The 24,889-nt window shown below is 37.7% G+C and overlaps 1 protein-coding gene across 1 annotated transcript in view; it reads right to left on the minus strand.

The window, feature by feature from the left end:
- Positions 1-24,889, minus strand: part of LOC145681526 (hemolymph lipopolysaccharide-binding protein-like) — a 55,538-nt gene that overhangs the window by 15,156 nt on the left and 15,493 nt on the right. The window contains exon 3 of the mRNA XM_081753170.1: positions 8,504-8,635. Within this exon, the coding sequence (XP_081609296.1) occupies positions 8,504-8,635 (132 nt within the window). The remainder of the gene's footprint in view (positions 1-8,503; positions 8,636-24,889) is intronic.

Here is a 24,889-nt window from a genome sequence, read left to right on the forward strand (position 1 = left end):
CAAACAGTCTTTGCTACAAGTGTTCAATGTGAGATTCATTTGTCACACGGCACACATCTAGTCGATAGGCGAGAAAGGCCCATAAACTTTCCGCCATATGGCACAAAGCACATTCAATTTAGGGGAGGGGGCCGCGGTGGCTCAGTGGTAGAGCGTTCACCTCTGGTGCTTGGGGTCCCGGGTTCGATCCCAGCCCCCGCCAAGTGAACTTTGTGGTGGACAAACACCGTGGTCGTGGGTTTTCTCGGGGTTCTCCCGTTTCCTCCCACTTCCTTCCTTCCACCATTTCATTCATTACTCATCATCACCGTCTCCTCTAGCCTAACCGGCATAACCGTGGGACGTAAAACTCAAAGATTTCATTTCATTTTCAATTTCAATTTAGGGGAGTCTCGTTTCAAGTGTACCATCTCCTGAGAATTTGCTGACGGCCAGATGCAAACATTATGAGTGTTCACATTAGCTCTTAGGTGAAATATCGATTTATCACTGAAGATGACACGATCCAGAAAATCTTCATTGTTATGCAGAAATATTTTACTTGCGAAATTGGCACGTAAACCGTAGTCTGTAGGCTTTAGACCTATAGCAACTGCAAACGATAAGGACGTAATTGCAAGCGTCTCCTTAATATTCTTCAAACAGACCGTTGCACTGTACAGATTCAGTCTTTATTAAAACACAAAAAACTTTCTGCTCTCTAGTCTACATCTTTGCTGCTTGCTCTTTCTAACGGCAGACAGAAGAAACAATGCATGTACATGCGTGCGTACAAAACTGAGTTGCTCTTTCATTTGATATACCTAGGTAATATTTATAATTGTAAGTCAATTGTAATAGATACTACAAAGTTTCAAAACCCAAATATTAATTTTGAAACACCCTGCATTACTTCAAATTGTGTCATCCTATATTCATGCCTTTTATATACATGTCATCAGGGCCGGTCCTAGTCAATTTGTCGCCCCATGCTATGGCATAATTTGCCGCCTCCCCCTTTCTCCAGAAAGAACAAATCTTAAAAGTCATGATTTTAAGTATGCTACTCCAGCATGAACAACAAAGGTGAGGGTAAGTGGAGTTGCACTCAGAAAGGCTTAAATACTTACAAAAATGCAATCCCGTTGTGTCTTTTTTTTTAAATGTATATATTAATTTATTGCGTTAGTGAAAGATAAAGCAAACACACCTGCAGAGGAAAAATGGTAATCCTTTTTATAGAATTCACTATCGAGCTTCAATCTCAATGTATCAGTTTGTAATTCCAGTGCAACTAGCTCTTTTATCTTTATTTCTGGATTTCCCTTCAATATCTGTTAACATTTTTAAAAAAAACTTGTTTCTATCTTCAATGATAAGGAACTTGTTTCTGACAAAAACAAGACTAGTTGTCATATCAAAACTGTGATAACTTACTAAAGGGAACAGATATTCACTACTATTCGAGAACTGAATTCTTGCATTTGGCAACAATCAAGCAATTTGTGCTCGGATTTATTCGATCATTTGCTTTAGCATTGTCCATGTGGCCTTAAACTAATGCAACCTAAACATAATTTATGAATGTAGTATTCAAATAGAAGGTCAGCTTAGTAAATGTAACTACCATCATCATGAAGTCTGTTTCCAACAAGAAATATTTAATTTAAATAATATACTTATGACAGATTTTACCGGACCATCCAAACTTGCCGCTCCACGCAAATGCACGTGTTGCATATATGGTAGAGCCGGCATTCATATATATCTAGTCGAGAAATTATTTATATATGAAATTTAGAAAAATACTATTAGGCAAATTAGTATTAGATTTTACCTTTAGACAAGTTATTTGAATTTTATACTGTTCGTGACATTATTTTCGTACTTATTAAAGGCCTGCTTGCACGAAAAAACATAATTTCATTTCCACTTTTATTACTTAGTTGATATTGATGAAAACTGCTGAAACCCGAATTGTTAATAGGTATGGTATTCATGTAAATTGTAAAATATTTGTAGCGTATTAGTATCTAGAGTTTAATTTATGTTGCATTTTACGGTGATTATACCTATATAAAAATATTTAATACTTAAATAGACGTAAGATGCATTAGAAATGACTATTTGAAAAAAAACGAAATTTAGAAAAAAACGAGAGGCAATGTTTTTTTTCTAAAAAAAAACGTACATTTCTGAAAAAAATACGAACGGTTTTCTTTTCTATTTACAACACTATTCCCACCTAACTTCCTGAACTAGACATCACTTTAGTAATAGTAAAAAGTGACTGACTAAAGGAAGACATTACTATTTTTTAAATATTTAACCAGTGAAGCGGGTAATTGATGCTAGTTCTAATCTAAGTTTATATTATAAAATTGAAAATGGCTATGTTTGTGACTTTTAATCTCTTAAACCTTCTGACCGATCTCGATCAAATTTTTAACGTAGATGCGCTTCTGGTAGTGTTTATAGCTATTCACTTTGATTGTAGAGCTTAGAGGGGAGGAGGGGGAGAAAGAAAACAATAAATAAACTTCAATAACACTTGAACCAGCAGAGCGATCTCGATCAAATTTTTAACATAGATGAGGTTTTGAACTATAATGGATTTTATGATTTCACTTCGACAAAACAACGTAGGGGAGGTTGAGGAGGGGGAGATATATAAAAATCAATAAAAATAAAAATATAAATTACTAGGTTTGTGACTTAATAACTCTTGAACCACCCGACCGATCTCAATCAATTTTTTAATATGGGTGACGTTCGGAATTGGAAAGTTTTTTTTTTTATAATTTCACCTTGACTATAGAACCTAGGAGAGGGAAAGGGATATATATATATATATATATATATATATATATATATATATGTGTGTGTGTGTGTGTATGAAAATATATAAAACTTAATAACTCTTGAATCACACAACCGATCTGGATCAAATTTTCAACATAGATGAGGTTTGGAGCTGGGACGATTTTGTCGTTTTACTCTGACGGCAGAACTTAAGGGAGGGGGAAGAGGGAGATATATGTAAAAAAAAAATAAAAATGACTGTCTTTGTGACTTCATTACTCTTGAACGACCCGACCGATCTCAATGAAATTTTCAACATACACGAGGTTCGGGTCTGTAATGGTTTATATTATTTTACTTTGACGGTGCAACTTAGGGGAGGGGGACAATATATATATAACAAATAAAAATGGAAGTAACGTTTTTCTGACTTCATCACTTTTCAACAACCCGACCAATCTCGATGAAATTTTCATCATAGATGAGGTTCAGACCTGAGATTGTTTTGTCATATCACTTTGATAGTGCAACGTAGGAGAGAAAGGAGTGGAAGTCACATTTATAAATGATCGTAAAGACGGATATTTGTGTCGAATCTATTGTTTTTCGGGTCGCTGAGACGTACAATTACACTTCTGATCCCGTTTACATCCAAATTTAGCCCCGTAAATTGGGAAGGGAGAAAGAGGAATGCATAAAACTGATCAAAAATAACCCATATTAATGTCGAATCCATAGTTTTCGGGCTCGCTGAGATGAACAGTGATCTTTTGATGTCACTGAAAACGAAAACACACAAGTTAAAAATACTTTGTTAAATCTGAGAAACTGTTTCTTATCTGTGCACCGAGAACATTTTTTCTTAGAAACAAGAGTTCGAAATTCTCAATAATGTGAATTGAAGAAAAGTAGAAGAGGTTGTATTAAGCAGAACGAGACACCATAGTTTTGCCTTCTTTATGAAAGAGAACTGCTAAATTTCATTTCTAACAAGGAAGGGTCACGCAGCGGCTCCGCTGAGATCCGAATGAGACAATTGTGTTTGCATTTGATATGTTATAATTAGACGAATCCCAAAGTTATACGTGCCACCGAGCGGAATATCGTGAGTTACAACATATTTTGTAATGTAAAAGTTACGAAAAAATTACATTGTAAAATAATTTGAAACGGGCCATTTGTTCGGAAATGATTGGATAAATGGAAAACTCGGTGAACACGTGTCCCATAATTTTCAAGGGAGTACTTCTGGGGCTAAAAATTTTTGCCCCAGGGTCCTCTGTAGGGTCCCAGACGGGGTCCAACTCAAAAGTTTCAAATGGCAAGGGGGGTTAAGTCGCACATCGTTTGAAAGCTGTTGTTAAATGAAAGAAGATGGAGCAAGTCTCGACTCTCTACGACAACTCTGTGCAAAATGGCGGAGGGTCAAAATGTAAACAAAAACTTAATTGAAAAGTCCATGGCCACCCCTATAAATCGGAAACGGTGAGACAAATGTGAAAACAGGAAAGGACGTGTGGTATTACTTCCAAAGTACAACGATTTAAGTTAAAACGTCTTGTTCTAGGGCCCTCACAGGGTCCCAGGTGGGGTCCAACTCATAAGTGTCAACCGGCAAGGGGGGTTAAGTAGCACATCGTTTGAAAGCTGTTGTTAAATGAAAGAAGATGGAGGAAGTCTCGACTCTCTACGACAACCCTGTGCAAAATGGCGGAGGGTCAAAATGTAAACAAAAGCTAAATTGAAAAAATCTATGGCCACCTTGAATCCAAGATGGCCGCTTAAAACCTATGTCGAAAATATAGGCATACCAAACTGCAACTACCCATTCGTACATGATCATGCCAAGTATTTCGATGGATGGAACATTATTACCACATATGTACGTTCTTGTTCCAGAACCAACTGGAGAATTTCCTGCCACTTTTCAAATCGATTTACCTAACATCAAAGCCTTTGCTGGTAAATCTGCAAACATGTCAAAGAATGACCTTAGTGTTTTCTTAACGGATGTCTTATGGCCAGATTTGCAGGGTAAAAAGCAAGTTCTACTACTAGTTGATTCGTGGACATCCAATAAGGATTCTGACCTATATAACTCTACTGTTCCTGCAGGTGTGGAACTTATCAAAGAATTGATACCACCTAAGTGTACAGGACTTATTCAACCAACAGATGTTTACTTTTTCAGACCTTATAAGAATATGGTACGATTCATCACAGATACCGTTCTCACACAATTTGATATCAATTTGTGGCATAGAGATCATTTTCTTCGGCTTCAGTCTTTCGTACATTATCAGTTCATGGCGGACAGATTTAAAAACATGATAAAGTATGCGTTTTTCGCAAGTGGTTATGTTGATGACAAGCCAGAAGAGTTCGTAACGCCTCTGGAGTATTGTTTTGAAGCTGGATTGCTAGACAATTGTGCTATGGACAATTGTCAAACGCCAGCTTTCATGAAATGTGCTCATTGTAACAAATGCTTTTGCCTCAATCACACTTTGCTTGCATGTTTGCACACCTTTTGCACTGCTTCACTTACATAGATATGTTAAACATAGATATTCAGTTGTTAAGTACAATATCCTATGATATTTGTTTCATTTGTACAATTTTGCGTATTCTATATTAAGTCTTGCCGGTTGCATTACATTTTGTATCTGTTCAATATCATTTTGCTATTGTGTACATTCATAACAGTACAAATGTAAATTTCCACTTTTCTCTATTATGTATTTAGAAACAATAGGAATATTAAAGAACAACTGAATTTCGATTCACTTCAACTATTATTTCATTCCGTAATAACACATATATGTTTTGTTCCTAATGTACGATCGTCACGGTTCTTTCGATATCATTTACGTGAAAATAATGAATATGCAATGAACACATAACTCTGACTTTCTATTCATAATGCTAAACAAAAGTTGAATATCTTCGGGACTTTTCTAATGTTCTCATAAGTAGTTAATACATAAAGGACTTGCTGCACCAGTTAGGTTGAGAGCTCTAATGTAACGTATTCGTGATGGTTATATTTGTATGCCATTAGTTGGTTTGATCACAATGTTTCAAGCAATACTAGATATAAAACAAAACATTCATTTACAAGATTGGCGAGCAGTACCAACAACGTGCAAATCACTCCAGTACATCGAGCTGCGTCAAAGTTTGTTGGTTTGGTCATAATACTCCAAATAACATATTTATATACAAACTCATTTTTCACGCTGGCAGACATAATGGATTATAGATGATACGTCTTTGATATTTTCTGGATATCTACTATTGACCATAAACGTAAATACCACATTTCGCTTCTCCAATTCCAGTGGTTTGAGCTGGACATGGTTCGATAAATAGTGTGGCATTTTGAACACAAGATGTCACTTTTTGAATATTTCGTATCCTCTTGTCACTTATTTTTCCTGATCAGCATTCATACCAAATTTAGCTTTCCTAGCTTCAGCAGTTTGGTATGCCTATATTTTCGACATAGGTTTTAAGCGGCCATCTTGGATTCAAGGTGGCCATAGATTTTTCAATTTAGCTTTTGTTTACATTTTGACCCTCCGCCATTTTGCACAAAGTTGTCGTAGAGAGTCGAGGCTTCCTCCATCTTCTTTCATTTAACAACAGCTTTCAAACGATGTGCTACTTAACCCCCCTTGCCGGTTGACACTTATGAGTTAGACCCCACCTGGGACCCTGTGAGGGCCCTAGAACAAGACGTTTTAACTTAAATCGTTGTACTTTGGAAGTAATACCACACGTCCTTTCCTGTTTTCACATTTGTCTCACCGTTTCCGATTTATAGGGGTGGCCATGGACTTTTCAATTAAGTTTTTGTTTACATTTTGACCCTCCGCCATTTTGCACAGAGTTGTCGTAGAGAGTCGAGACTTGCTCCATCTTCTTTCATTTAACAACAGCTTTCAAACGATGTGCGACTTAACCCCCCTTGCCATTTGAAACTTTTGAGTTGGACCCCGTCTGGGACCCTACAGAGGACCCTGGGGCAAAAATTTTTAGCCCCAGAAGTACTCCCTTGAAAATTATGGGACACGTGTTCACCGAGTTTTCCATTTATCCAATCGTTTCCGAACAAATGGCCCGTTTCAAATTATTTTACAATGTAATTTTTTCGTAACTTTTACATTACAAAATATGTTGTAACTCACGATATTCCGCTCGGTGGCACGTATAACTTTGGGATTCGTCTAATTATAACATATCAAATGCAAACACAATTGTCTCATTCGGATCTCAGCGGAGCCGCTGCGTGACCCTTCCTTGTAAGAAAAATATTGTCTCGGTGCACATATAAGAAACGGTTTCTCAAATTTAAGAAATTATTTTTAACAGTGCAGCATATTTTACGGGTACCGAACACATGAAATACGGGGTTGTGCATTTAAATTTTCATTTTAACCCAGCAAAGCAGGTAGTCGATGCTAGTGTATAAATAATGAATAAAATTATCTAAACATGGAACTCAAATTGAGATGACACAATTTCTTTTATTCTGTCATATCTGTTCTATATAAAGAGTCTCATATCTACATGCACCGTTAAAAATAATTTCTTAAATTTGAGAAACCGTTTCTTATCTGTGCACCGAGTCAATATTTTCTTAGAAATGAGATTCGTCAATTCTCATTCATAAGGAAAGTAACAGTATAATATCTCGTTTCACTTTATACGACCTCATCTACTTTTCCTCATTTCTCGTTAATAAGAGTTTCATACTATTGTTTTTAAGAAAAGATATTCTCGGTTCACAAATAAGAAACGATTTCTCAGATCTAAGAAAGTGTTTATAACGGTGTGAATAAATCTACAGTTGTAAATATCGTAGGGGAAGCTGGAATGGTAACTCAGTAGCAGAGCGGTCATTTCTGATGCTGGTACTTACTGAATAGGTTTTCATGCAATGTGAAGTTGGGGTGGACACTATCGTGTCCCCTGGATGTTTTCGGTTCTCCCGTTTCCTCCTTCATTTTCCTGTCATCAATTCTTTCATAATCATTCAGTACCATTAATCATGCGTTTCCTTCAGCCTACAAGCATGACGTGCGACGTTAAAACTTATTCTTTAAAAAACAAATATTTCAAATACAGGCATTTTCTGTACTAAAGGAAATTTTAGGTTTCTATTTATCTATTCTTAGAAAACGTAAAGAGGACTTATATTGGTTGTCAAACGAGAATATTTGAATCGTTAAAAGCGATATATTCAGTTTATTTAAAATATAGACATACCAATAGATGAAATACTAGTATTAGAGTAAGAATACATTCAAAATTATCAACTTTACGCTGATCAAAGTGAAATTCTCAGTTAATTTATGTAGGCTGCGGGGCTCAGTGGTAGTGTGTTCACCTCTCGTGCGTTGGGTCCCTTATTCAATCCCAGCTCGCGCCAAGTGGACTTTGTGGTGGACAAACATCGTATGCGTGAGTTTTCTCGGAGTTCTCCCATTTCCTCCCTCTTTATTCATTCCACCATTGCATACATTTCAAATCATTACCATCTCCTTTAGCCTAGCCGGCGTAACTGTAGGACGTAAAAGTGAAAGATCTGAAAGTTAATTTATGAGTCTTTCTTTTCTAGACATCATCATTCAAAATTTTATTTTCTGAATAATGTTGTAAACCAGCATATATTAAATTTAAAACGCATTCTTCACTCTGCAGGTAAATCATTTCTTACCTTGATTGGACTCGTTGACAGGGAGATGCGATGTGATGTCCTCTAATACGTCAAGTGCTAAGGGATTTGATTCCACCTCTGTGCATGAAGAAAGACCTATGTGTTCCATCACACGTGAAAATGTTGCTGGTACTAAAATAAAAATGAATGCACAACAAATTATTACTTACTATAAATGTTATGTTAATAATAACACAAGTTTACACATGTTCAGAGTAAATAAAATTATCCTTCGTTCTATTACATGTAATAAGTAAAACCATATTTTTCTTTCTGGGTGACAATAATAATAATAAAAAAATGCTTTTACAGTACATGGAGCTTACAATAAGAAGATTCGCAGAGTATGTAGTGTTTATAAAGCCGATAGGAAGGATAGTTTTGGGCACATTAAAATCCAAAGGTTTTTGTTAGTAAGTACGACGAATCGTTTTTGCCTTGTTGTTAGTTTAATCGGCAACATCATTCCAGAAATATAGTTACATTAATAATGAATAATATTATACGAATGATTTAACTATTTCTTGTGGTATGAATCACTGTAATTGTGAGGTGAGTTACGTTTCATATTTTGAAGTAAGGAAGAATTTCAAACAATACGAAAGTAATATCGAAAGTAAAAGTAGTAGATTTTTACCATTTCCATTTCCGGAGAGGTATAAGGTGCATAGGGTATCCGGTACGATTCCAGCTCCCGTCAACTGTTTTTGTGTTGGATAAACACCATATACGTGGGCGTTCTCTAGGTTCTACTGTTTCCTTCCATTTTCTTCCTTCCACCATTCGTCTCTTTGTCACTGTCTCCTTGAGCTTCGACGCACAAAACTTAGGTCCGTCAAGAGAAATAGAAGCATTAGGGCACAGAGAAGATTAATGCTTTAGTCGGTAAATTCATATATAAAGAAAGAAAGATAACGTTTCTCGCTATTTCTTATCATCTTTTCTCTATGGCATTCCTATATTAAAACCGAAAATGGTTATATGCACGCCTCCGGTTTTAATATAAGGTTAACAACGAAGATATAATGTACATATTCTTGGAATGCTGATTCCATATCAGAAATCATTTTGTGCTCCACTTTAATCGTTTTAAATCATACTTCCTTGAAGAAAAGATAGCGTGATGGATAACGGCCTATATATGCTATGAGGTTTGATCTTATAGGATGGCCAGTGCATCAGCCAACTGTAGCGGGTCATGGTATGGTCACCTTAAGAGCAGGCCCTCTCCTTCATAATTTCGTTGTTGTATAACGACTCAAAATTCAAACTTACTGTTTTTGCTCTGATATCTTGCGACAGACAGACATATGGACAAACAAAATCGTTTTATAAGACATTTCATGCTTTTCACAACATAGTTTGAAAGTTTACCAACGGCAGAATGCAACATTTTGCGAATTATACGTTGTTACTTTCTTTAGGAAAAACTACAAAACAATATTGGAGAATAACATAGGTAAACAAGAGGAGAATACTAAAAGAAATCGTAAATGCATGAGTTTTGCTCAAATCAGATAGTTACAATAGCAAGCATTTATGAACCTTTGACTTTCTTAATTCATAGTGTTGTTGCAAAAGAAAGATACTTTGTGCAACTCTTAGAGACATCTTTTGTATTATTTCTTTCTAAAAATGCTAAGAAGTACTGATAATAATCATATGTTCTCACTTCTTATATAAATAAGCCATCTACAATGTATGTCCGTACTACATACTACAAATGATGGTGCTCTCGTGACGTTAAAAATATCACGTAATACGCGGAAAATAGTTATGTAAAAGATGTAACACATAATATAAGAAATGATGATGTTCATGAAGATGTAACACATGCAAGGACTTCTTCCCTTTGTCTTCAAGATGTTCATTACTTTTATTTTTTGCATAGAAGTAAAGATAATAATACTAAAACCTTTATTTGCGCGTCCATAAAAAAATAAACGCAAATGTGGATTTGAATGCTTAATTCTTTGCGCATTGTAACAATTTTATGATGCTTTTGCTTTCTGTCCTAATTCAAGCGTACATATTACAATCTTCCTTTCCTTGACCAAACACGAGCGTATGAATGTGTTTCGTACATACACAAAAGAATTGCATCATGAAATTTTGAAAGACATTCCTTTGAACTAGGAAAACTTAATATACAGATTGATACTACATTTTAAATGAGTACACAAACTATTATATTACTACTACTAGTTATTGTAATTTCTACCTCTTGCTTCAGAGGCTTCGGCTTGAGGTATAAAAACCATGTTTCATTAAATATCTAATTGTTTATAATTAACATCATATTTTGACTTTCCTTACTCTCCAAAATGTGGTTACAAGACTATTAATTCTCAAATCTAATTATCAATACGACCTTTGTCCTAACAATGAACAGCAAAAAAATTTCTTTATCAGCATCACCATTACTATCCATTTTCAAATAATTAAATTGAAATATTATAGTGTAAATCGCAATTAAATCGTCAAAATATATTACTGCAGAAATACGCAAATATTAATGCTCAAATCTAAATATGATTACTGCGGTTGTCCCATTTTGAAATAATTAAATTTGAATAACAGTTTTAATTGCAATTAAATCGGCATAACAGTTTTAAACCCGCAAATTCCCCGTCCACGAGTGATCTATTAGCGCTAGCCGATAGAGCAGATAGTGATATCTATGCCGTTTAAGTTCAAATTCGACCTGTATGGGCATGGGGTGATGAGCAGGATTGGAAAGAGGTTGTCATTTAAAATGATAGAAAATGACCGATATCAGGGATCAATCCATAGATTTATGGCCTCTGACTTGAATAGTGACAATCCCGGTACAATTTTAGATCCAAATTTATCTCCGTGCATATTCTAAGGAAAGAAGGCGTTTAAACACTTTTCATATTTCCCCTGTGAAGAATGCGATTTCAGCTAGTTATATAATAAATATAATAATAGCTCACTCTCGTAATCAACTTCTGCATAATTGCTCCGCTAGTCATATACAGAAGTCAACCAAAATGAAAATGACGATCGTTCCCCTTATCAAGTACTGCATTGGGATACTATTGATGTTCGTAATTATGAAACATGGCTATACAATCTTCTAATTAGGTTTGTCATATTCCTTTTGAATTTGTAATCAAGAAAGATCAAAAAACATATTTGCATTCGTGAGAAAGATGTATAATGTTAAGTTTGGAGTGAAGCTAGGCGATGAAAGCAAAATGAACTTCATGGAAGATATGTGGTGTACGAGATGATTCATTTCATTGCCTCGACGGTCCTCTTTGAGAGAATGCAACTGTTTGACAGGGATATCATTTGTATGTGTTCTTGATTCACTACGGGCGGCGGTACGCAATCTACGTTCAGTGATACCATGGGCATTACAGAATACTTGCTTGCATATATTAACTTCCATTCCTGATGACAGACGAAGAACATAATGAAAGGTATTGGCGCGCCTGAAGACATTCATATTTTTCCTGTCTTTAATGTACACACGTTCACATTCTGACCTCCTGATTAACCCAAACAGACAGGCATCTTGCGTGCTGAAATCTTGCATGTTGTAAAACGAAATGAAAATATTATGTTTGGTTTCAGGTTCGATATCCTTTATATCTCTACACCACTCAGTTTTACAACACCTCACATCACTGCGTATTTTATCAGGTACTTCCTTAACTGTGCGTCTAACGTAACTCTTTCCTGCGTTTCTCTTATGCTTACGTTCATTATCCTTCTATTCGTATTCATTTCGTTGTCTCTTTCGTGGTTCTACAGGCAAATTTCCCAGACTGGAATAACTTTCAACGTTCCGCAAAGCAGCCATTATTACTTTCAACAGCAACGTGTATCAGCGGTTACGCTTGGACGATTTCTACACTCATAACGAATGACAGATAGTGTTATTACACCACAGACTCACAATATAGCTGGAAGCGGGATACGTCATTTTTCCACTCACGAGTTGCAGCTGAAAAGGGATACGTCATTTTTCCACTAACATTTTTTAGATTAATATTTCTTCATTTTCGTCCTACTCTTATGGGATCCATAGTATACGTAGCCGAGTCATAACACTTTTGCTCAATATACCGGATAGTTCTATGTATCCAAATTTGTAGATATCTCGATTTTCCAAGTTCTGTGTAATACGCCCCTTTTTCACTAAGTCCCTTAATTACATAAAAGTGTTAATATTGTTTATGATATAGTACGGTTAGGATACCGTGGTGCTGTATAAAAAAATGCAAATTCTGAGATCAATTTGGCGTAATACCAGTTTTTGTAGTAGGTGGGATTTTGTATTTGTATCTTATTTTCTCGGATTTCTTATGTAAAACTATTCAGAAGTAACTATATATTTATCATATATTACGAAGTCCTATTGGAAAGTATTTAAAGATAATTTTATGAGATGTAGTGTTAAACTTCTCAATTGGACTTAATGCAAGAGCGAGTTTTGAGAATATATATATATATATATATATATATATATATATATATATATATATATATATATATATATATATATATATATATACTTGGATCTCAATTGTGGATAGACGAGTGAGCCTCAGGCTCGGGTGCCAAATTTTGTAAATGGACGGGCGAGCCTCACAATAGCCCTACGCTTGGGCAGCCAAATTTATAAAGTGTGTGGAGCCCCAGGCTCGGTGACACATTAAGAATTTACCTCTCAAGCACAGGTGTGCTGAAACTTGCATATGACATGAAGTGTCAAACATGTAAATTAGGCTGAGGCCCTGTAGAGAGAAGATGAAGGCGTACCACTGATGGTGAGGTGTGCCTCTCTCTCTTTATTTGACAGCAGTCTTACGTCACTCCAGGGAAGACTGTCTGTCATCGTGGGTCCCATGAACTATGAACTTTTTAGGTGCGGTAGAGACTGAATAAAAAAAAATGTTGAGACTCTTTAAAAACAAAAATTTAATTTGATAGATAATCCAAAATGCCTCTATGTAGATCTATGCTACATTTAAAATTAGAAAGAAAATCCCGATTTTGAGATCTACACAGGTCTCATAGTTCATGTTACCTACCCTGATTTTACGCTCTCGAAGCGACTCATGGGCTACACAAATAGTAGCGGCTCATGTAACATGAGACTGAGTCTAATGATTACCAACAGAATACACATTAACAAGGAATACTATTTGCAGTAAGTTAAATGAAGTCGCCGAACGAAGTCCATCTGAAAAAACAGAAGTTACAAAACATTTTATATATTTTTTTGTACTCACCAAGCAGCAAGTAACCCATCAGGATACGTACAGGAATTGCAGTATAAAATGGACGTAGAAATAGATTTTCATAACGGTTTAATATATCCTTGGCGGAAGTGAATCGAACTATGTACACAAGGTTTCACAAAAAACACTGTACACGTAAAAAAAATCATACTCGTTTAGTAGTAGCTACTGTGTTTACTTATACCAATAGTTCTAGTCCACGCGTGTTTTAGTTTGTTGTCTTCACAGAAATGTCCTGCATGATTCCAGTCTTCACTGCTGTCTGGTTCCTCCGATCTGCACGCATTCTTCCGTATATGCGTGACGTACTTTTATTCCACATAGTACGGTTTTTGACGATCAGTCTTGAAGATCACGCTGTCTCCGAAGATCTCTGCATTGGCATCTCTCTCTTTTAAATGTAGAGAGTAACTGTCATCACTATCACAGTAAAGGTGACATAGGCTCGTCACGCCTTACTGTATTTTGTGCGCTGTGGTGCAAAAAGGTCCCACTACTTAAACTTTCACAGGTTAAAAAAAATATTGTTCGTGGTGCACTAATTTGCGATGCACAGGTTCGAAAAAATAAATGTTTCTGCAGATGACAGATTTTCTAACATATCTGTGTATTAAACACAAAACAAACTGGTTGGAAGTGTGCTCATTGTAAAGGTGAGCCACACGGTGAGTCCACCAACACACGTTAATAATATCCTCTTAGTACGTACATGTTCTAAATTAATAGTTGGTCTTGGTGTGTAAACAACACCCCTAACTATATTTACGAAAATGTAACTAAAGAAAGTTACTTAAAAAAAATCACACTCCCGATGGGGTCATATATAGCAGATATTTCCCCTTTTGCTATCTAAGCACTGTTATACTCTTCATCGTTGCTGCTATTACACTAGCAAAGACTTGATAATAGAATGTCACTAAAGGAAGTGTTCTATGAACTAAGAACTCAAGCGAAGTGAAGTATCACTGAGCGACGTGTAGTGTCTCCTGACATGGAACGAAGTGTCATATGAACAAGAACTCACACGAAGTGTCCTGTCATGTTGATCTAACCGAAGTGTTCTGTGACCTCTCTCGCGACCGTAGTTATCAGGCTCGCTGGAACTAGAAAAACCTAGACTCACCTTTGGTCTACCGGTTTTCTTATGGGTCAACGTTCTCTCTCTCTTGTGGTGACTACCGAATTTTTAAATAGGTCACCACTTTTATGCCCTAATATATAGTTTATATACACACTCTGGTGAGTTTCAGTTAGTTTACATAATTCTTTGATCTTTAACGACGATTTTGATATATAACACTACATATGTTATGCACCGGAAGACTATTAAAATAATTAAGGAGACAAAACATATTAAAAAAATACATGTTCCCCCTTCCATCAAGCTCTCACGTGATAGGTAGTGACATCTATAAACAAACACTGTCTGCAGCGGGGTGTAATCACAATACAAACTTTTACTTAATTTCACTCATCCCTGCTTATTGAACATATATGCTGCAAAAGCAAACCTTACATTAATAACATTATACAATTTACTTGATAAATATACTATAATACATGACTGTCATTACCTTAGGGGTGGTTAATTAATATATTTGTCTTACGGATGCATTGGTAGGCAGAAAGCCTCTTCCATCTTTGCAGACGAACACCGTCCAACGGGTTCAAACAACTGCCTGTAAATAGTACTGTCAAAACGTACTGAAAGAGTACGTGATACTGTCGGACATGTGACATACCGTGTTAAATAAACATAATTTATATTCGGTTGCATCCAAGAACCTTTCAAATTTAAATAAAATCAAATTTTCCAAAACCAACTCACAATTTCAAAAACATATTACTCCGCGCCGTGGCTGACGATAGCTTCGTTTTTATCGGTAGCGGGGGACGCGGGTAAGGTGAGAAAAAACGTCATCAAGTTGGTTTCTGACACCTTATTGTTCCCAAAAAACAACACCACTGTGTGACTTGTATACAATAGCCATGTTCACGACTGAACGGCGCTATATTGGAGAGTAGCCAACCCATCTCTCATCCACTAGTCCTGGACATACAATTGTAGTTCTGCGTACAACTATCTCTGAATAGTCCAATCTCTAGTCTTGAAAATCATAGTAAGCTGGAAACAGTTGTACTATGTCAGATGCTGTTCGTGTGTGTTCCGCTGGAGGCTATGAGTTCGCTGAACTTCAGGTTGAAAATTTTGAAATGTTCTCCAGAAAAAAAACTTAGATCTTGAAGTTCTTCCATCTCTTCTCATAAAAAAGATATGCATTCAATACAAAGCATATACATCTTGTTGGCTTTTTAACATTTAATTATGCATGATTAAATATTTAAATGAATTGATATAAAATATATGTGGTTACACATTTACATATAATTTCCATTTTGATATGCAAAGATTTTGATACGACATTTGCATATCAAAATTTAAATGACGTACGCACTAGGTCTTTACAAATTCCCCCCTTTCGATATGTTTTGAGAGTAAAAGGTACTTTAGCTATCAAGGCTTATCGAAATACATCATTACACATCAGTATATACAATAAGTGCGGACGTAATAGAAAATACCTTAACACAACAATACTAATTAATACATAATAAAAACATTAAAGAAAACTTGTTCCCATAATACTAGAATAGCATAATACATACACAAAGAGTTAAACTATTAATGTTACACGTAAAATAAAATATTTACATGAATATAACACGAAGAGCTCAGTTCTTCTTCGTTGTTTCAGCATTCTCTTCTTCAGCTGCTGGAATTTTTCTCTGACTTTCAGGTTCTCTTTCTCTATACCGCTTAAGCAAGTAAGCGTTTCTTTTCATCACTGCCACTTTAGTCTGTGGGTCAGCGAGAGTATACACATTCATGTCAGTTTTAGAGAGGATCAACCAGGGTCCAGAATACATCAGTAATATTTTTTTCGAAATTCCGGCCAAAGCATCAGATTTCGGGAATACACGTGCTAGCACTAACTGTCCTACATCATATTGTACTAAAGTATGATGAGAATCGAAGTATTTCTTCCTGGCTGCTGCATTCTTCTTTAAATTCTTGTGTGTTACTTCTACGAAGTAATCCTTATCTACTGGCCGTTCAACTTCGGGTATTTCAAATATTCTGGCAACGTCAGCAGTGGACGAAACTCCCAGATGCAACTCATAAGCTGAAAACCCTGTACTAAGATGTTTAGCACTATTTAAGCATCTTTCTACTTTACTTAAATGTCTTGGCCAATAACGTTGATTGTTATGGCAATACTTTCTCAACATCCTGGTTGTACTCTTCACCACTGTCTCTGCAGGTTCCGCTAGAGGGTAATAGGCAGTAGACATGTAATGCTTCAGTCCTAAGGCCTGAATCTCTCTCTTCCACTGATTACTCTGGAACTGAGAACCGTGGTCCGTCAATATAATTTCAGCTCGCGGACACAGTTTGAGAAACTGTTTCAATTTCTGTAAGGCCGTGTGAGTGGTTGCGCGACGACATGCGAAAAGACCAATTAATTTGGAGAAAACGTCAACAAACACAAGGATGTATTGGACACCACCAATACCTCGCACTAGTGGTCCACAGATATCAGCTGCAATGAACACACCAGGCTTCTCAGGAATAATTGAGTTTAGTCGCCCACACATGTAGGTGTGTGGGGCAGTAGTCTTCTGACAGATGACACATGACCCGCAGTATTTTCTTATCTGCTCTCTCATCTTTGGCCAAGTGTATGTTTCGACAAGCTGTGGTATCAGCTTCGAAGCGGATAGGTGCCCACTTTCATCGTGGTGGTACTGCAGAAGTGGTCGAACCAAAACTTCTGGAATACAAATCTTTACACCATCCTTATCTCTCTTACATAACTTTCCACTAAACAAAATATATTCGTGATGTTGACTTTTTATCTTCTTTGACGTTTCGGCACTCTGTGTCACCTTCTTCAGAGGACCGTAAAAGGCATCTGACGATTGCAGTTCTGGCAACACTGCAATTAACTTCCGAAGTTCACACGGGACTTCCTCTAACAATGACATTAATGTCTCGCGTAACACTGGCTTACTATCAAAATTTGTCACGTTACTAGTCTGCGCTGGGTAGCGTGAATGAAAATCCGCTTTATTGTCGCGTGAGCGAACAAATTCGAATGAAAAATTTAAATTCGCGAGCCTAAGGCCCAACGTGTGATACGTTGATTCGTCAATCGACAATGTAAAATGAACTTCAATGATAAGTGATCGCTGCGAACTCTAAATTTCCTTCCTATCAAATAATATTTGAATTTAGCGACACCCTCTACTAAACTCAAAAGTTCCTTTTCAGTTATCGAGTACGCCCTCTGGGCACTATTGAAGACTTTTGAAGACATTCAATTGATCCTGTCTTCACCATTGTCGTCTATCTGATATAGGATACTATTACAACTCCTATCACTGGCATCCACTTCTAAAATGAATTCTTTATCTGGAAGTGGTTTCTTTAACACGATTTCTTCTTGAAAAATCTCTTTTATTTTTACCAAGGCATCATCATGCACTTTTTCCCATTTAAATTTCGTGTTCTTCTTTAGAAGATCAAATAGTGGAATTAGTACCTCAGAATACCGATTACTGAATGGACGATGATGTTGGAGGAAACCTATCAACTGTCTAACTTCCTTCACCGTCTTTGGAGGTCTAAAATTTACTACTTTCTCCATCTTTTCCTTGTCTTTTCTGATTCCTTCAGCAGACAACTCAAAACCTAAAAGTTTGACATGTGTGCGTGCAAAAACACATTTCTTTAATCTGAGCGTTATTCCGCCAGTTTCCAGCCTAGTGAAAACTTGGTCTAGATGGTCTAAATGCTGTGTAAAATTGTATGAGCCTACCGCTAGGTTATCGACGTATGTTTGACAAAAGCTCTTTACATCATCTCCTAGTACTAAATCAAGTGCCCTTATACAGGAAGACAGAGACGTCTTTGTACCAAATGGTAGTCTGACGAAGCAATATGAAATGCCTTCGTGCACAAATCCTAGATACTTCTGAAATTCCTCTCTTACACGTACTTGAAAAAAAAATCGACTGCATCGAAAACTGAAAAAATATTTTTGTCGCTCAACTCTTGTAAAACATCAATGGCGGGGATTGGTTGGTCTGTTTCTGCCAAAGTGACCCGCGAAAGAGGGCGCCCGTCGATACATAGACGTAACTTCCCATTCTTCTTCGGTACTACTACTAGTGAATTGCTATAAGGCGTGGCAGCCTTTTTCACTATTCCCCATGCTAGAAAACGATTAATCTCATTCCTGACCTGATCCTGATAACAATGTGCAAACGGGAACATTTTCGAACGAATCGGTTTTGTGTCTGTTAGATGTATCTCATGTTCATAATCTCTAATGCAACCGGGTTTCTCATCAAACAGCTGTTTATGTCTTATGAGGAGGGAGGTGAGTTCTGCTCTCTGAGAATCAGTGAGATCAGTGTAGCCATCTACGTGCTCTTTAATATCACGCTCACTCGCGCGTGTTTGAAAATTTTTCCACTCTTCTGGTGAAAACACGGTTCTGGCCAATTCTGTGGGCGTCGGGTATCCTCTAACCTGCGACTTTACGGGTGGGTTGCTCTCAATTAGCCTATTCTTCCCTATCTCCGTACCCATCTCATGATTGCCAACTTGTCTACCTCTTACAAGTGAATAACCGTTACTTGGATCTCCGCCTTCGAGATCGTCAAAACTAAAAATCTCCTCAATATTTCTTAGCACTAAATCTTCATTTGATATTTCGACGTCTTTGAAACTTACATCTACTTCTACTGGCTTCTTCAAACTGAACACCCCTCTCCCATAGTCTAACACAGCGTCAGTCTCAGCAAAGAACTGAGAACCAAGAATCAACTTTCTATTCAACCCTTGCACTACTAATGACACAGTTTCAAACTCTTCTCCATTGATCGTTACTTGCAATAAAGTTTGACCAAGAATCTTAGCCACACTACTTCCGAATGCTGATGTTACTTTCATATTATTTGTTCTAATGAACGCAGGTCTGGGGTTACTATTCTGTACTGTTTGCCACAATTCACTACTGATCGCGTTGATACTCGAACCTGAGTCCAACAAGCCAAGTACCGGTTGAGCGAACACGATAACTTCAATTTCTGGTAAAGTTATCACGTTATTTCTAACAACTAGGTCTTCACTAGTATCTAATAAATTATCAAAAATAGCATTCGCCTGATCATATTCTGTTCGATTCAAAAGTATTGCATTTCCATTTCTCAATCTCAATTCTAATTTCTCACTACTTGCATCAAAATTATCTAAATTTTCCTTAAAATGATTTTTCTCAATAATTTCCTGGCACTGATAACAATTGTCACTAGCATTTATATTTACTTCCTTGACCAATGTCTCATTTTCATCTATTTCATTACTCGAAATTTCCAGCACACATTCAGTTACATCATTCGACCTCATTGGTGTGTAATCGCTATCCTGAGATTCCACGCTAATGGGATTACAAATGTGTGCCGAATGTCCTCAGTTACGAGAAACATTCAGGACACGCCCATTGTTGTCGGACTGTACTTGTCTCGAAGTACTTGCCCGAGTCTCGTCTCGTGTATCGTACACTTCGAGAACTTGTATTTGTTCATCTCTACTATTTCTCATCTGGTGGTTAGGCCTATTTCTATTGCCTCTGTTACTACCTCTTGTACCTCGGTACGAACTAGTTCCATTGCCTCTGAACCGATTCTGTCGGGATTCATTTCGAGGATTACTACTAGGCTCACTATTCTCATTAGATCGTTCTAGCCTGCCCCTACTATTTCTAGTATACGGCCCCTGCTGTGCTCTGTTACGTCTCGTGTTACGCTTGAAGTTCCCCCCTGCTGATTGATTGTTTTCTACCACTTCAATCATGTTTATGTTTCTTCGCTGCTGGTTATTACCGTTCTCCCTGTGCGTTAACTGTACTTCATTCACTAACGCGAGCAGCTCTGAGATGCTTTGTGGCTTAGCACTAATCAAACACCTACAGATCCACTGAGGGAGCTGTCTCGGTAGTAGTTTCAAAAGATTTTGTTCGGACAAGGGAGGGTCCAAAACAGCATTTCTCTGCAGCTGAGTGAGAAGGTACTCACTAGGCTGTCTGAAAATTCGCGGGTCATAATGACTCATTAGCAGGGTTGCACGCAAGGACGATAAACGATCGGAGCTTAAGTAGTTTTTCTTAAATTCCTCTATGAAACTAGTATAATTGGTGATCTTGTGTTGCATCACTTTGTACCATTGCAGACTGATTCCTCTTAACGAGCGTGTTAAGAAGCTCAGTCTGTGCTCTGGCGCTACTCCAGTTAATTCGAAATAATTATCTAAATCTACGAGATAATTATGGGTAGCTGATTCGTCCTCATTCCCATTGTATGTCGGTAGTTTCAGGTCTCTGTGCAAGAACGAGTTCATTGCAGTGGCAAGTTGGGCAGCTTCGCCACTACTTTGAACTGTGTGAACGCTTCCGTGTCCTCCCACACGCGATGTTGATGGCACAGTTTCCCTACTATTACTCGACAACATTACAGGCGGGGCTAACAAATAGTTCGTGCTGGGACCACTGTCGACAACTACTCTCTCCTCAGTTTGTTGTGTCTCGTTCTCGCTTGAACGAGACGACAACCCGTCTCGTGCAGGTAGTAGTGTCTCTATCTCGAGTCGTGAACTCTGTTTTACTTTTTGTATCTCACGAGACATTTCGTCTCGGAGGTCCTTTATTTTGTCTCCCAGCTGTGCTGTGGATTCAGATCTCAGTGCAACTTCACTTTGCACTGCCTGAAGTTCAGCTCTTATTTCGACCTGACTGCCTACAATGTCCTCTATGCTACGGTCGACTCTCTCCATTCTCAAGTGCATGCTCTCTACTGCCTGATCTATGTCGGTTTGTTTGGTGGAGAGGTCGCCTAACCTATCACCGAGGTCCTTAGATCGATTCTCGACATCGCTGATTTGAACTGTCAGTGAACTTTGAGCATCTTTCACTGACTGTTCAACTTTGCGGATCTCACTGCTACATGATGCAATAGAGACTTCGTTAGACTGTACCCTATCACTAACTTGCTCTAATGAAACCTGTATCCTCTGACTTGTACACTCGAGCTGTGTCTGCAGCTCCATGTTGGAGATGTCAAGTCTCCGATTGACTGAAGCAATTGACTCGTTCAATTGTTCAAACCTCTTATTGTTCTCTTCTACAAAAGAATCTAATCTAGTTACTAAAGATTTCTCCAGTTTTTCACACGCAGACTGGTTACTAGCTCTATGTTGTTCAGCAACCAACGCACTAGATTGCTCAATCTTAGCCGAAATAGAATCTAATAACCCATTTAGTAGCCTCGATAAGTCAGCAGTTGTGATGAATTGAGCTCCGGACTGCCCACTTCCGGTCTCTACGACTTGACTTCCGGTAGGTACTACTTCGCTTTCCTGGGTGTTGCCTCAGCTGTGTGTTCCTGGACAGGTTGGCCACACTGTACATCAGCTGGGTCACTGTTTTCTTCTCAGTGACGTCACCGGAACTTAGGTGACTGTCATCGGTTCTGAAACTACTACATCTTCAGTGATTCTTTCCACGCCTGTTACGCTATGCAAATTCTCTATCTCATTGACATTCTCTGTGCTATTGACGGTAACATTATTACTAGCTATATCTCCATCCAGCTCAATACGCTGCGCGTACTCATCAGACCTAAATTCCTCTTCCATCTTACGCGTCTCAGCTCTCGTTACCGGCATTTAAACAAAAAACAAAACAAACTCTTATTTGACTAACGGTTCTTACACACAAAATCTTTCCCCCCTAATTTTATGCAAATACACATGAAAAAAGTTTCTACTCATAATAAACACTTTCAAAAACAAATATAACACACTGTAATAAGGTTCTTGGATACCATGGGACTGTGTTTCAAAACTATCAACCGGCATAAGAGATACTAAAAAAAATGAAAAATTACTGCTCTACCCTTGTACTTCTGTTGGTGTATCAAGGTAGGTACCCTTTTCGGCTTACGCTGCTAGCGTATGCTTAGCCCGTAAAGCTCGGGCGCCACGTTGTAAATACCCCAAGAGCCTTCTGTATATGGCCCCACGCTGGGCGCCAAGTTGTGGATAGACGAGTGAGCCTGAGGCTCGGGTGCCAAATTTTGTAAATGGACGGGCGAGCCTCACAATAGCCCTACGCTTGGGCAGCCAAATTTATAAAGTGTGTGGAGCCCCAGGCTCGGTGACACATTAAGAATTTACCTCTCAAGCACAGGTGTGCTGAAACTTGCATATGACATGAAGTGTCAACATGTAAATTAGGCTGAGGCCCTGTAAGAGAAGATGAAGGCGTACCAGTGATGGTGAGGTGTGCCTTTCTCTCTTTATTTGACAGCAGTCTTACGTCACACCAGGGAAGACTGTCTGTCATCGTGGGTCCCATGAACTATGAACTTTTTAGGTGCGGGTAGAGACTGAATAAAAAAAATGTTGAGGCTCTTTAAAAACAAAAATTTAATTTGATAGATAATCCAAAATGCCTCTATGTAGATCTATGCTACATTTAAAATTAGAAAGAAAATCCCGATTTGAGATCTACACAGGTCTCATAGTTCATGTTACCTACCCTGATTTTTACGCTCTCGAAGCGACTCATGGGCTACACAAATAGTAGCGGCTCATGTAACATGAGACTGAGTCTAATGATTACCAACAGAATACACATGATAACAAGGAATACTATTTGCAGTAAGTTAATGAAGTCGCCGAACGAAGTCCATCTGAAAAACAGAAGTTACAAAACATTTTATATATTTTTTTGTACTCACCAAGCAGCAAGTAACCCATCAGGATACGTACAGGAATTGCGTATAAAATGGACGTAGAAATAGATTTTCATACGGTTTAATATATCCTTGGCGGAATTGAATCGAACTATGTACACAGGTTTCACAAAAAACACTGTACACGTAAAAAAAATCATACTCGTTTAGTAGTAGCTACTGTGTTTACTTATACCAATAGTTCTAGTCCACGCGTGTTTTAGTTTGTTGTCTTCACAGAAATGTCCTGCATGAGTCCAGTCTTCACTGCTGTCCTGGTTCCTCCCGATCTGCACGCATTCTTCCGTATATGCGTGACGTACTTTTATTCCACATAGTACGGTTTTTGACGATCAGTCTTGAAGATCACGCTGTCTCCGAAGATCTCTGCATTGGCATCTCTCTCTTTTAAATGTAGAGAGTAACTGTCATCACTATCACAGTAAAGGTGACATAGGCTCGTCACGCCTTACTGTATTTTGTGCGCTGTGGTGCAAAAAGTCCCACTACTTAAACTTTCACAGGTTAAAAAAAATATTGTTCGTGGTGCACTAATTTGCGATGCACAGGTTAAAAAAAATAAATGTTTCTGCAGATGACAGATTTTCTAACATATCTGTGTATTAAACACAAAACAAACTGGTTGGAAGTGTGCTCATTGTAAAGGTGAGCCACACGGTGAGTCCACCAACACACGTTAATAATATCCTCTTAGTACGTAAATGTTCTAAATTAATAGTTGGTCTTGGTGTGTAAACAACACCCTAACTATATTACGAAAATGTAACTAAAGAAAGTTACTTAAAAAAAATCACACTCCCGATGGGGTCATATATAGCAGATATTTCCCCTTTTGCTATCTAAGCACTGTTATACTCTTCATCGTTGCTGCTATTACACTAGCAAAGACTTGATAATAGAATGTCACTAAATGAAGTGTTCTATGAACTAAGAAACTCAAGCGAAGTGAAGTATCACTGAGCGACGTGTAGTGTCTCCTGACATGGAACGAAGTGTCATATGAACAAGAACTCACACGAAGTGTCCTGTCATGTTGATCTAACCGAAGTGTTCTGTGACCTCTCTCGCGACCGTAGTTATCAGGCTCGCTGGAACTAGAAAAACCTAGACTCACCTTTGGTCTACCGGTTTTCTTATGGGTCAACGTTCTCTCTCTCTGTGGTGACTACCGAATTTTAATAGGTCACCACTTTTTATGCCCTAATATATAGTTTATATACACACTCTGGTG

The sequence above is a fragment of the Thermobia domestica genome, chromosome 3 (genome assembly GCF_964235325.1).
Source record: "Thermobia domestica chromosome 3, izTheDome1.hap1.1, whole genome shotgun sequence".
Lineage (NCBI taxonomy): Eukaryota > Metazoa > Arthropoda > Insecta > Zygentoma > Lepismatidae > Thermobia > Thermobia domestica.